The sequence below is a fragment of the Xiphias gladius genome, chromosome 6 (assembly GCF_016859285.1).
Source record: "Xiphias gladius isolate SHS-SW01 ecotype Sanya breed wild chromosome 6, ASM1685928v1, whole genome shotgun sequence".
In the NCBI taxonomy this organism is placed as follows: domain Eukaryota; kingdom Metazoa; phylum Chordata; class Actinopteri; order Istiophoriformes; family Xiphiidae; genus Xiphias; species Xiphias gladius.
This window is the reverse complement of record NC_053405.1, coordinates 12,122,021-12,136,072: the sequence shown is the minus strand read 5'-3', so window position 1 is coordinate 12,136,072 and position 14,052 is coordinate 12,122,021. Positions and strand designations below refer to the sequence as shown.

Below are 14,052 nucleotides of genomic sequence, written 5' to 3'. Positions count from 1 at the left end.
CTATATGAGATTTTGAGACCATTGGTGAGAAGATTGGCTATCTCTGTATATTTCTGAAAAAAAGCTTGCCAACTGGGTCGGCAAACTGGGTCGGCATCAAATTGGTTGGTCCTAGCAGTGAGAGCTTTCTCAGCATAAATTAAAAATGCCGAATAAGCTCCTTGCAAGTCTAGTTTACTGTGCAACATACATTTCTTCATTATCCTAAGCAGTCGCAGTTATTGGCACATTCACCTTTTTTATCATTAGACATCCAAAGTTCGTAAGTCTGTTACACTACATGAAATTACAGCATCTATTTGAGCCTTTTTCTTACAACTTGTCTCTTATGTACATCTGCTTGTGTGTATCTTTGTGCAAAATGGACAGCGTGGATGAACGTGTGTGTGCTTATGTGTGTGATGGTATAGGCGTTGGTTTGCAGCCAGCTCCAGCTTCTATATCACTATTCCAGCTGCACACAGAGCTGTTTGGCTTGTTGCCCAGTATGGTCTTAAAGTAATTTGGAGAAGCTAACATTCCCATTCTCCCTCTCAGTGGAATAGTTTCACTGTGCATGCGTGTGTCTGTGTACATGTCCCTACATATAGTATATATTTCTGTCTCAGTGTATGCATAGTAAAAACCACCCCCACACACACACACACACACACACACACACACACACACACACACACACACACACACACACACACAAAAAAAGCAATCTACTCTACACAGTCTCCTCCCTCTGCTCGTATTATTCATTTCCGTTTGCTAATGGTCTTCTTTATGAAGACTGTTGCTAGAGGAAGACAGGGGTGGGTGGGTGGATGGTGGCTAGTCAGTTGAGCCTTTGCCGGTAATGGAAAGGCGGGGGCGCTGAGTGTTGGGTGAGACGACTTCTCCTAATACTCCTCAGCTACATACTATTGCTCAGCTTGGTGTCATTTAAAGCCCACTCTGCCTTCATGCTCACCACTAATCAAGGAAATAGAATCAGAGATAATGATCCTGTGATGACTCTGTGTGCGTGTTTGTGAGTGTGTGTGTGTATCTTTTCCATTCTAAATTTCTGTGCTTCGCTTCTAACCTGTACCAACATGTATCCATTACAAACTTTGTAGCCCTGGAACTGTTTCATTATTTGTACATTTAAAACAGTGGTCTATTGCACACTGGGGAGAGGGATCATGGCTACTGAGCTAGCAGATTAGTGTTGTACACGGTGTGTAGAGTGTGTGCATCTCTGCGTGTGTATGTGTGTGGTGCTACAGGGTGTTGAGAGAGAGAACAAGGGCATGGTGAGGGGGTGAAAAATAAGTGAATGAGTGATGATGAAGGTGACTGGGGACAAGGAGCAATCTGCTGCAGTGAGGGCCCAACAGGGATATGAGGAGGCAGAAATGTGTGTTTGTGTGTGTGTGTGTGTACATGAGTGATTCTTGGGTTCCTGGACACCTTGATTGTCCCTCTCCTCCTCTTCTGAATGTTCAGTCCCCTAAACTCTACCTTATTCTTTCCCCATCTCTCCGATTCTTTCCTTGTGCACTGCCGAATCCCAATCCCTCTTTCACATCCTAACCTCTGGCCCCCCCCCCCCCAAAATCGCTCTCCCTACGTCCATTTCTGGGTCAATCCTGGTTCAATCCCTCCTTGTGGGCTTCCCAGCATGCTTCACATCGGGCCAAAGTATTCACACACTGCTGTTGACACTCACTCAGCCTAATTGAGAAAGGGGTGATCAAGTTACCTTCTCATCTCCTCCACATGTGTACACACAGCATTACATGCATACAAACAAACATATTACCTCTGTAGTTGTCTGCAAGGGACAATGTTCATGTCTATGCACCTTTAAATCATTTTTTCACCATGGATGGAAGGTTTTCTGCTCTGAGCTCTATGACTTGACAACAGAAAAAAAAATCTCCCACTGATTTACCTGTGGCTATAGCCCATCTAGAGAGACTTAACATTTACAAGGACAAGTGATGACGAAGACATCACTCTCAAATCTTTATTTCCCTCTGCTTCTGGTTTAGTCTGCTTACTGTAGGAGTGTATGTGTGTGTAAGTGGCAGGGGTTCACTGTGGGGTGTAATTGCTTGGGTAGGAAATGTCATGGAGTCAAATCTGCAACAAATTTCACATGGCCCATTTGAAGAGCAAGAGCTATTAAGGAAGCAAGAGAGAAATAGAGAGAGTGAGAGAAGCATGAGAAAGAGAGAGGACCATCACATTGATATTTTCTTGCTGGATAAAAAATAACGATCAGGAAGTTACTAAACATGCAGTGGTTCGGGCTGATGTTTCAAGTCAGCTGTCTGCAGTCAGCGTTGGAATAAGTACCCGTACTATTTTAAACACGCACACATGAATCACTCAGCATTCCTCTACAGAATGCAACAATCCCGGTGAGGTGCTGTGAGATTGGGTGATCTGAGTTTGTAAGATGACAAGATGCTTCAAGGGCCGGATACCTCACTAATGGCTTCAGCGCCTACCTAACAACAGTGGGACTAAGTTCATTTGAATCTACAGTATATCCACTCTGACTTGCAATACAATTAACGAATAATACAAACCACTTAACATCATTACACAGCACAAATAAATCTTACAAATATAATTTCATGTATCTGTCTACCATTGCAAGCCTTGCATTATTACCTGATGGTACAAAATGATACATGGTGCCACTTCTTAAATACTAACTGCCAAAACAGTGCACTATCAACATTAGTAAATTACTATGTATAGTGTTTACGCTCTAGGATTAGCAAGTATAGAACTACAACAGTATATAACCATTACCTTTTTTGATTTCTGGGTTTTTAAATCTTCAAGTTCAGATACCTTTTGCTGCCATCTAGGGCCACCAACACTTTGTATGAGATTTCAAAATGCAGTTTTGAATTACCATAGGTTTTAATGGACTGTTGCCACTACTTTGGTATTTTGTTTTGGCTTATGACCTGTTATTTTATGACTATACTGCTCTCTAATAAGATGAACAGCCCTTCCTTCCTTATATGAGGATCAATACACATATCAGTAGAACATCCTACTGGGGCATCCCTTTCTGATTTTGTGTGTCATAATCTTCCATTTTTATAAGATTTTTTTGCAATTTTTTTCCTTGTACCTCAGGCCCAGCGGGTCTCAATTTAGAGGTGTTGGGTAGCCTATTGCTTATGCTAAGTATAGGATGCTATGTCTTTGTAAGACATTTGCTGTTTCATTTTGTTTTCAGTTTGTTGATTTGGTAGTTTTACTTAGTTCTTTTAAAACGTAAATTAAATTATATACACACTATCTATCCATATATATATATAGATATATATGTGTGTATACCTTTATATAATATACCTTCCACCTGAACTTGAACAAGAAGAGAAAATATAAAGGATGGTCACTGATTGCTTCTCCTTTTAGCCTCATGAAAAACTTCTCAATGGGCAGATCGGACAGCAGAATAACAGTTTAAGACACAAACATTTTAATCTTTTGTTAATAAAGACTCTTTTAGGCCCCTTAAAAACTTTCTCTCTCATTGGCCATGGTTAAGTCTGTTTCTCAAAGGCACTTCTCAAACCTGGTTTTCATTCAGCCACAGCCACACAATAAATGTTTGTCTCTGACTCACTTGTTTTTATATCCTGCAAAATCCTGAGATATGCTTTTGGATACCTTGTGAAACACCAAACTACCAGAGTGGCTTGTTGGAATGTCTGGGATATGAAAAGACTTGGCCATTTATTTGAATCGACTTTCAAGTGGCGTGAAAACACACTCCCTTTGTCATGATGGTCTTTATTGATGTCGCTTTTCAGGCCTTTATGTTTCCTAAACAGACCAAGACAATGACGTCATAGGTTTCTGGTGGCAATTGCTCTCTTTAAGTTTATGCTCGTCTATAAAAAGAGAGAGCTGTTGCATAAGTTATGTGTGTTTGTGTGTGTTTTATAAGTGTGTACAAGCATCAGTGTGGTTGAATATTTCATTTATTTGCATCACACTTTCAATGTGTGCCAGTTTATGAGTGAGTTTACACAAGGGTGAACCACTTGAAAGAGTGGTTTTGTGGAGGACATTTAAACATCTTAACATTGTATGGTAGAGAACATGGATGTAAAAACATCATTCATTACACTTCTGGGTTAAAAATTTGGTATATGTTGAGATCCATTTTTGGGATGTATTCCATTACGTACTGTGTCAAAATGAGGATGTATGTTTTTTTTTGTATGTAGTCATATCAAAAAATGTACAGTGGTTTACTCTAGTTGTATGGCAGCATAATATAGCGTCTCTGTGAAAATGGGCCAAACTACATAAAAAATGTAGAAAGTCTCATCAACCTTAATTTTAATATCACATTTAAATTTCAGGAATTTAGCTAGCGGAGTGTAACAGTGAATTAAAATATGTGAATCATAAAAAGGGTCTGTTGACTTGTACACTAATATCAGTCTCTAATTTGAGACTTGTCTTTGCAATCATATGGTCCTACTGTAGAACTAATGTATAATTTGATGATTTTGTTACATTTGTTCCTGTTGTTCATGTTCTTTTTGTAGCTCTAAAGCTGTCCAGTGCAGTTTTCTCCAGAGAAAAAAAAATAGACATTATACAAAAGATTTGGGCTTCTTTCACAAAATTAAATTAATTTTTAAACTCACTTTCCCCAGAGATCATTGAAAAAAAAAAACACTTTTGTTCACTGCCTGAACAAGATCTCAGAAAAATCCATGGTATTTCAGAAATCCCATAACCAGTGCAAACCCTGCTTTTCATTAGGCCATCCTGACATCCCTCAGAACAATTCAACTCTGAAAAAGGCTACTGGGGCTCATCTTTTCCTTACCTCCAAACCCTTTTCCTTCTCTATTTATTTTGCCCCCCTGGCACAAACTATTTCTTTACAGTTCAGTAATAAAAAAGGATAGCCTTTCTGTCTGAGGGACAGACTGAGTGCACTAGACTGGCATATCAGTCAGCCAGCCCTGACAGGAGGATGTAGAGTGACAGCACTCACTCAAGCCCCTTTGTCAGTGTCGCACTCCCTGACACCTGTAACACACACACCTATCACGATCTGGGAAATTTTCCTTTGTTTGAGAATGTGTTGTGCGTGTATCTGTTGGTGTGTTTTTGTTTTATGATTGTATGCATGTATACTGGAGGTTACAATGCCAGAGTATTTGTCTGCATATACTCTACTGTACGTGTGTGGAGACTGCATGTGCTCATGAGTAAGTGTGACTGAGTAGGTGTTTATGCAGGCGCGTGTGCTTATAGACAGTATAAGTATCTATGCAGTTGTGTACATATTGGTTCTCCGAACCCTCCCAAAGCCGAATGGGACAGAGGCTCCCACAAAAGGACGCTTCCGTACTGGCTTGACGCCTTAAATTCTCTCAAAGTGTGCTTTAACACTCTCAGGCAGCCAGCTTCAAAAGTTTGGATCATGTTTATGGTAACTAAACTGCTAACTTCCTAAGCGGTCCAGTTACACTAGAATGCCACTGGTGGTAACAAGCGAAGAAACTGAAGACAAGCCTTTGTAGTGTGCAATATTTTATCCGTAAAGCTCAAACCAAAGACCCAACAGTGGTTTTCAAACTGTCATAATCTGTCTGAAAAATCTCTAGGTACCATAAACCACCTCCTTAATCTCTAAAAATCTTTGGATAGGCTACTGAAAATTAGTCAAATGATAAATGTTGCCTTGACAGATACAAACATCGTCTCCAAGTTACTGAACTCTTTTCGAATCCAGATATATCTCAGATTTGATCATTTGGAAAAATGTCTTGGATAAAATTCAGTAGTTGAAAATGACTGTTAAGAAAAAGTCTTAATATGAGATTTACGTTTAATAAGGACTACTAGTACACTTATTTAAATGTCAGGAATTCTTGCACGTCTGCTTTTCCAAATCTTCCGACTATGTTTGAATCAGTAAAATGCACCGCATTGTGGCTGTAAATGAGGGCCTCTTCAATGCCGCTCAATCTGTATTAAAATACCGATATGGAAGCCTAGCAGTAACAGCTGGATTGGAATGATGAGGATCCCCCACGCAAGGTACCCTTCAGACACAGGCTGAAAAATACATGCTACCTTTATTACTGCATGAACAAAGGCTGTATAACCAAAGCAACAAATAAATGATTTGTCCTTGTGCTGACCTGCCCCTTTGGTCACCACCAGTTTTGGTTTGCTCCGGGCTCCATCCCCCTTGGTGGTGTATGCTGCCACCGTAATGGAGTAAGTTGTGTCTGGCTTGAGTCCTCCAATGACCATTTCCTATAGGAGACAGGGGAGGAGACAGAAAACAGGAAAATGTCAAAAATGTGACTTGAATTTTGATGATTTGACCCCACTTCATGCAGCTCAAACTGCCTTATACAGAATGTTAATCTGAGTTTCTCCTGGTCCCCTTTATTCATTTTCACAAGGCATGCATAAATCGTAACATTTTCCATTGCATTAGGTAAATCCTTAGAGTTGCCTTGGTGGAGGAGAGACGTTAGATATATAAATGGAGCCCCCCCCCCCCTTTACCTTTAGCAATATTCCAATCAACAACTTAACTTTGTGATGAATGTATGCTGAATACATCCTAGCCATTTGCTGGCAGTTTTTACCTCTGCCATTAAGTTTCCTTGAGTCCTCTTCAAAGAGAGGATTCCAATCAATTCTAATGAATCTTTAAAAGGAGCAGGTTTGAACGAGCACAGAATGAGGTTTTAAACAGGCTCGTTGGCAGAGGGATGGGAGAGGTCAATAAAGGTAAATGAGCTATAAGTACTGTCTTGCACTTGAGATGGTATTCACGTAATGCAGATGCACTGGGGTTTCATGTCTGGGTTCAAAATAAGTGTACAATTTTTTGCCAAAAAATTCTACAGTTGAGAATGATTATCAGAGATCCGATGAAGATTTTACAGGAGATTTCAAGGATCATACATAAAAGAGATACAGAAAAAGTATGTGAATTTAGGGCATATCAGTAATTCTAAGGCACCACATAGAAAAATATGTTTAAAAAATGGTTTAAAAATCACATACAAAAAAGAAAAAAACACACCACCAGAACACAAGACAAAACATACTGTATCAACACACAGCATGACACAAGTAGCATTAGCATTACAGGCACAGTGGGCAGTGGATATTGCATCAGCCAACATTTTGTAGAAGCTACATGGCAATAGAAGTTTGTCCGTTTTTTCCTTAGTTGCATATAGAGATAGTGTACAGGTTGGCTGGCCAAACAGCTGAGGTGAAACCTCTGAGCCACTTTGCTATCCAGACTTATTGAATAAAGATTGGAGGGAATGTGTAAACTGTAAATCCATCCAGGCTGATGCAATACCTGTTTCTACCCTTTCAGCTACACAAAGCACTCAGGTGAAACTTCGTACTCACATATTCAGCTGTATCGTCCGTTTCCCACTAACCCCCCCGCCAAAGAGGAGAGTGCAGGAGAGAGAGCAATATTTTTTTAAAGAAAGAGAGAGAAAAGAAAGAAATAGGATTGTGAGAGAAAGAGCCATTAGAGGTTTGGGAGCAGAGAGTTGGTATCAGATATAGGTCACTAGTTTTGTGAGGTCAGGAGAAAGAGAAGCTGTTTGAAGCTTATGTTATGAGGAGCAGCTGAAACAAGGCTGAGGGTTGTATAGGTCTGCCTGTGGGGCCTGGAGATGTTTAACCATGTTACTGTGTAGTTAATGATAAGCTACCTCAGTGTTAAATCACTGATAGCTACAGCCAGTAGTGTTGCTTTTAAGGGTTTAATGATGAGGTAATTTTTACATATACTAATAAAAATATGCAACTAAAAAGATATTTTTGCCTGGCATTCGTTGTTGGATGCTGGTTGCGTGCATTGATTTGGATGTCATAATAACTTAAGTTATTTAAGCTCATTCTACTCTTGGATTCGTGGGTCAGCGAAATGCCGAAAATGTAAATGTGATGCTGATGGCATTTCACCGGAATGGCTCCTTCATTCCTGTGTAAAAATAGATTTTGATTCATGCAATCCAAAAAAATGTAGCATTGTGTATAATTATTCTTTTCTGTGTTGTTTACCCTATTGCGTGAAGGCTATAATTTCCATTTGGATGATTGCTACTGTGCACAATAGTCTCACTTTGGCAGTATTCCTCCAAAATTGTGCTGAGTTTTTTTTAACTTTTGTAAAAAGGAAAAAAAGAAAAAGAAAAATGGCCATTACGGAAGAATCCATTACAATTCTAGCTGTCAGTGGAGGCTGTCAGTGGAGGCTGATTTTGGTGAAATGTTTTCATACCAATTTTACTTTCCCTGCCCCAGGCACAGAATACTGTGATCAGCATTTTCTTTGAGTCTTTGCATTTGATACAAGCACACAATCAGACATTTCATGGGAGATGGTGCCATAAAGCAGAGGTCTAGACATTCCTAATAAAAGCCATGGAGGCAGAAGAAGGAGGACAAGATGAGTGAAGCTTTGAATACAGTTCTTGTTGTGGGCTGAGGGGAAAAGAATATTACAGCAATCGGAAATGAAATCCAAGAGCGAAGAGCACCCGATCGCTTTCCATACTCCAGCAATATTTGTACGGGTACAACAGGCAACGATGAAGTACACAATTTGCAATCGATGTCAGAAACAAGTTTGGCCAAAGTTTCTTTGCCCATTGAGGTTTTAATAATTACATTGGCTTAACTGTGTTGATTTTTCCTGCTTAATAGGTAAACTGTCTTTGTATCATGAATGAAAAAAATATTCAAAGGCAGACCTGGGCATGTCAGCAATTTCATGTGAGCAAAAACGGCACTGGCGCATGGTATGAGCATGCTCTGTGGTGGAATTTACATTTTTCTGTAGTAAAGGATTTTTACTGAGGAAGCTGTGAGATGGTCATACCTGGGCATCAGCCAGCATGACGTCCTTGATGAGGGGCAGGCCCCTTGACTCGCCATTTTCCACACGTACATAGTGAACCTGGTAGCCACGAATTTGACCGTGCTGCTTGCCTGGCGTCATGGAGCGCCACATCACCTTTAGTGCTGTAGAGTTGAGGACCTCCACCTCCACTCGCCTTGGAGGAGCCCCTGGCACTATGGGTAACAAGACAAAAATTCAAATAGAATCATTTTGTTATATGTATTGCTGAAAAAAAGTGGTGCTGATCCACTATTCTCAGATATGAGTGGGAATGTGGAAAAGTAGATGATCCTCTTTCAACAATTGCAATAAACATACATCACTTTGTCTCCTTAAAAATTGCTCTAAATAATTCACACTATTTATAAGAGCAATGTGGGATGAGAGAGGCATATAAAACTGCGTCATGACATTCATAACACCCTGACACACACAATATTCATGAAACATACTGACGATTGGCAGGAAGAAGGGACATTAAAAAATAAACACAAACACACTGCAATGTCAGTCTTCCCATAATACCATAAAACGCACAAACCACTACCACGTTTCCCTGTCTCCTCCACCTTTTCAATCCATATCTGCTGTGTCTATCTGCCATCAATGGGAAGCCTTGTCCCTCAGTCATAATGACAGGCCTTTATAGAAGGGCTTGCTTCCAGGCCTTTTGGAGAAGGATGTGCCATTAATAAAGCTCTTCCACTCAAACTGCCTCCATTTGCTCCTCCACAAACACTTCAAGTCCACCTCTTGCTCCCTAAATCACAACCCCATTTCCCCTATCTTCCCCAAGATCATTCAACCAATCTTGTTTATTGCCAAAATTTTTTCTACCTTTTAGCCCTGGCTCTTATTTCTTTACCTGGCACTTCTCGGTCAAACGCTATTATCGTAATGAAACCAGAAAATTTGTTATAGCTGTTGTCAGCGTGCTATGGCTTTTACCCTGTAATCCCTGATACTGGTGTCTTTTGACACAGGTATGGTAAGAACTTAAGCTTGTCTCTATGGTTGTACTCATTGTACATCAGTGTCAGAAAAATGCTTAAAATGCTGTGGTAATGGATGTGAAATGGATTGTGGAGAACAGACGCCAATGTCAGCCATCCATCAATGATTCACATGTGCTGTGACATGCCCACACCTTTACTTGTCAGTTGATATATTTTATTGTTCAACTGCTGTGCTCCTTTATCATTTGGTTCTGCCATACAGCTGTGTACTGTTTATTTATTTGCTCTTTTGAGGGTGAGATGTTTTTGCAAGCATCTTGGGTTTTCTTTCTTTTTCAAATTTTTTCTGCCAAACTGGTTGTCGCTCATGTAGAGGAATGACCAGCAGCGCATATAACCAAAAATCTATTCGTGAGCACAGTATGTTACTGTTTTCCAGGGAATGTCAACTGAGCCAATTTTCTCTTTTTCAACAGCACCATGGCTTTACAGTGACACCCATTACCAGTCTCTGCGTTTCAGTGGAGTAGGCCAGGCCTGACTACCAGTAGTTAAGTAAGGACTGGTAGGGTGTTAATAATTCTTTTCTTTCAAATATATTCTCCAGCCAGGGGATCTGTGCTGCAATCTTAGTGGATTCACACCTGCTTATTTAACCTCAAACCCATTGTTTCCACCATAAACGCACAGGCAGATATGGCCTTGCAGTGTACAGCACTCATAAATGCTTATGACTCTCAGCTGAGCAATGGGATACTGTTAAAAACCTAGGATATGAGATGTGGTAGCTATTATGAATTACCTTTAGTTAGTTATGTTTTAACAGCAAGACACTTGATTTCCCAAGTGTGTTGCTATATTTTAAGTGTTTTATTTTCATATGGTTTCCACAGCTGTATGTGGTTCTGTTACATATGGACAAAGATTTTGGTATGCTTTTAAAACCATGCAACAAGAAAAAAATTTAATGTATTTAGAAAAGTATTCTGACTAGACTGTCTCCAATTTGTGACACTTATTTTTCTAATGGAGGTTTTTAAGATGGACATTACTGCACTTTCATGTACTCTAACATACAATAACTTCATCTCTAGATAAAGTTTAGCTTCTTCACATCAGAGATTCATGTACCATCTTCGTCTGTCCGGCAGATCAGGGGCTCGCTCTCAGGGCCTGGCCCAATCACGGTGAAGGCGGACACGGTGATGCGGTACTGGGTCCACTTCTCCAATCGCTGCAGCAGCACCTGCTCTTCGGTGGCAGGCACCGTCGGCTCCTCCATGGGTTCCCCGTCGTCGCTGCCACCTTCTGAGGGGCCCACCACCTGGTAGCGCACCCTATACCCCACCAGGTCACCATTCTGACTCTTCAAAGGCGGGGGGTGCCAACTTACCAGCAGGGTGGTGGAGCTGGTGCTGCTGCACTTAATGTCTTGAGGGGGGGCTGAGGGCTCTGGTGAGTTGGAAAGGACAGGAAGGAAGGGGGTCGAGGACCGGGAGGTTGGGGAAGGGGGAAGGGAGGGTTGAAAAACAAAAAAATAAAAAGATGGGAGAGATAAAGAAAATGATAAAAGGAAAATTCAAAACTCAAATAAAAACAATAAGAATAATTCAAACAAAAAAACTGCAAAACAAAGACGTAGGCAAAATATGTTTAAAATTAAAAAAAAAAAATCATCAAGCAAATGTCAACAAAAGAGGCATAAATGGACAATGGCACAAACTTCTGTAATAATGAATCAAGATGGCTTCCCTTGTAAGATACCTGGGGGCAAGTGCTGGACATGCAGACATATTTGGTTCTGATACAAGTCTTTGGCATTAAGAGGAATGAAAAGCTTCACAGTGTTATGAATTACTGCTACTGAGGAAATCAACCTAACATGTTTCTGACTTTTTCAAGAAAAATGTGCTGGGCGTACCACAAAAGTAATTCAACCTGTTGCAATAATCTTAGGATCTCCAGGCTTACTTACAACAGAAGACATTTGTCTGTCCTTTGATGCACACTGTCTTGCTCATGTCATCCTTGTGAAAGCATTTAGTTAATATTCTAAACCTGAGATACGTTATTATCCACAAACACTAGATTCATGAATTAGTGCCAGATGGACAGGGATGAACATATCAGTTGTGCGTTTTATCTTCAGGCACTGAGCTTAGGTTTTAGTCCTTAACCAATCTAAACTAGCGACCAGGTAAACATGACAGTCACGAGGACTAAACCCCTAATTTTCCTTTTCAGGGTCTCTGAAATAACTACTACCACTAAGGTACCGGGAGCTCTACATGAGAATTAATAACATGCTGTTCACAAAGCCAGCAATAAAAAAAGAGATGAATATACTTATAATATGTCTAGTGTTAATTTGCATTAATAGTTCAACTGATAAAGGTTTCTTTATCTTTCTTTCTTTCTTTGTCTTGGGTAGCAAATAACATCCACCTTACACTGAATGAGCACAATTACACAATCCATTGAAAAACAATAATATTTTTGTACCAGAACTGTCAGCTAAATTAGCACAAGCTAAAACGAGGTATTTTTCCTAAGTATAATCTAGCAGGGAGGTAGTGTAGTTGGTCCTTTTTGATTTGTAACAGTGAACGCTTTCCAACACAATGGCTGTTATTTGTGTCTGAAGTGTTCTTCCAAAACATATTAAAACCTATACATCTGTGAACTCTCTAAATCAAATTCACTGCCTCTCACTTCTAATCTGTGCCAAGCTCTCACACAGCGTGTGTTTGTCCAGAGAGTGTGCTGTGCAAGGAGTGATAAAATTTTTCACTTCTCATCCAGAGTTTGGTATTATACGGACAAAAGGACGTATGAAAATATTTCTATCCAAGTCAGGTTTCCTCTATCCCCTGCAATGGTTCTGTATGAGAATATATTCCCTCCATCTTGGTGTTACAAACCCAGTTCATTATTACATTTTGTCTGTTATGTAAGGTAAAAATCGCACAATAATCAAATCAAAATGAAATACCTTCAGAAAAAAAGGCATTCCACACACAGCAACTTAGGAAAAGAACTCAAATGAAACACATGGAAACAGGCAGCATGTTCTCATTCCAAAACAAAGCCTGAAGAAATAAATTATGAACTGAAGGAGGGTACTGGGAAATGAATTTCTCTGTAACCGAGGTGACTCGAAAGAAAGAACCACAACAGTTAAGGTTCAAAATGACAACTCATGAGAAAACATGAAAAAACTCAGCATAAATGGAAAATAAGGACATTTAACCACTAAGAAAACAAACCAAACAAACAAAAAGAAATCACAAGCATTGTCTGCATCATACGTACCTGACTCCCACAAATACTAAATTTTAAAGACTTTCTTACCACCAGCACCTGACTACAGAGCGTGCTTACTCTATAGTCAGTGAGCTGCAACACTTTCACTCCCAGAAAGCATGCCTTAAATTTTGAGATCTATTCCCATTTTTAATCAGTAAATAACAACTTTAATTTTGATTAATTTAGAGTAAGTTTTGGACCCACTTTGGGGTTACTGGGAGGGGGAGAGTTGGCTCTGTGCTTTAGCCAGGGCTGTTTAATACTCATGTATCTTTGGGCTGGAGGGTCCACAAGACTGTGAGAGGGGAAGCCATAGGTGGGAAAACTCACTCCCAAGATATCCTATCTTCTGCAGTTGGCCACGTACGCAATTATCCTTCCTTGTTAACAATTTGTTCAGATAAATCCCATTTCATAGCCCTGTGCCTATGTGTCTTCGTAAAGCTTACTGCCATTTTGAGAATACCAAGACACAGGAGTACAGGAAGCAAGACAGAAAGCTTGTATCGTTGAATTCATAAAAGTTTAATGATAGTGTTCTGACTGCAGTGTCACCTCAGAACAACTTTAAAGAAAATAAATAAATAAACAACATAACATAATGACTAAAATAGGAGTTGTGACTCCTATGGTAGAGGCCTGCTACCGGTAAAGAGACAGAATGTTCCAGCACACAACAAATAGGACAGGACCTCAGCCACAGTTCCCAAACCTTTCTCTGTGTCAAATGGGCTTATTTACTTATGGTCTTACTGGATTTTGAGCCTTTCAGCCTCTCTCTTCCGCTCATATTGTATTTGCAAACCCTCCACGTCAAGAATGATCGCTCAGTTCTCAATCTTTGTGGTGCAGAAAAGGGCTGTG

General features: G+C 40.0%; 1 protein-coding gene across 13 annotated transcripts in view; it reads right to left on the bottom strand.

Annotated features, from left to right (window-relative positions):
- The window catches only part of ptprsa (protein tyrosine phosphatase receptor type Sa), a 230,334-nt gene that overhangs the window by 43,967 nt on the left and 172,315 nt on the right, over positions 1-14,052 (bottom strand). For 10 of the 13 annotated variants that reach the window (XM_040128917.1, XM_040128913.1, XM_040128924.1 and 7 more), the window contains 4 exons: positions 11,014-11,334; positions 8,906-9,099; positions 7,420-7,446; positions 6,177-6,294 (listed from right to left, as the gene is read on the bottom strand). In XM_040128917.1, the coding sequence (XP_039984851.1) occupies positions 6,177-6,294; positions 7,420-7,446; positions 8,906-9,099; positions 11,014-11,334 (660 nt within the window). The remainder of the gene's footprint in view (positions 1-6,176; positions 6,295-7,419; positions 7,447-8,905; positions 9,100-11,013; positions 11,335-14,052) is intronic. The other 3 variants (XM_040128921.1, XM_040128925.1, XM_040128926.1) reach the window with 1 other exon arrangement.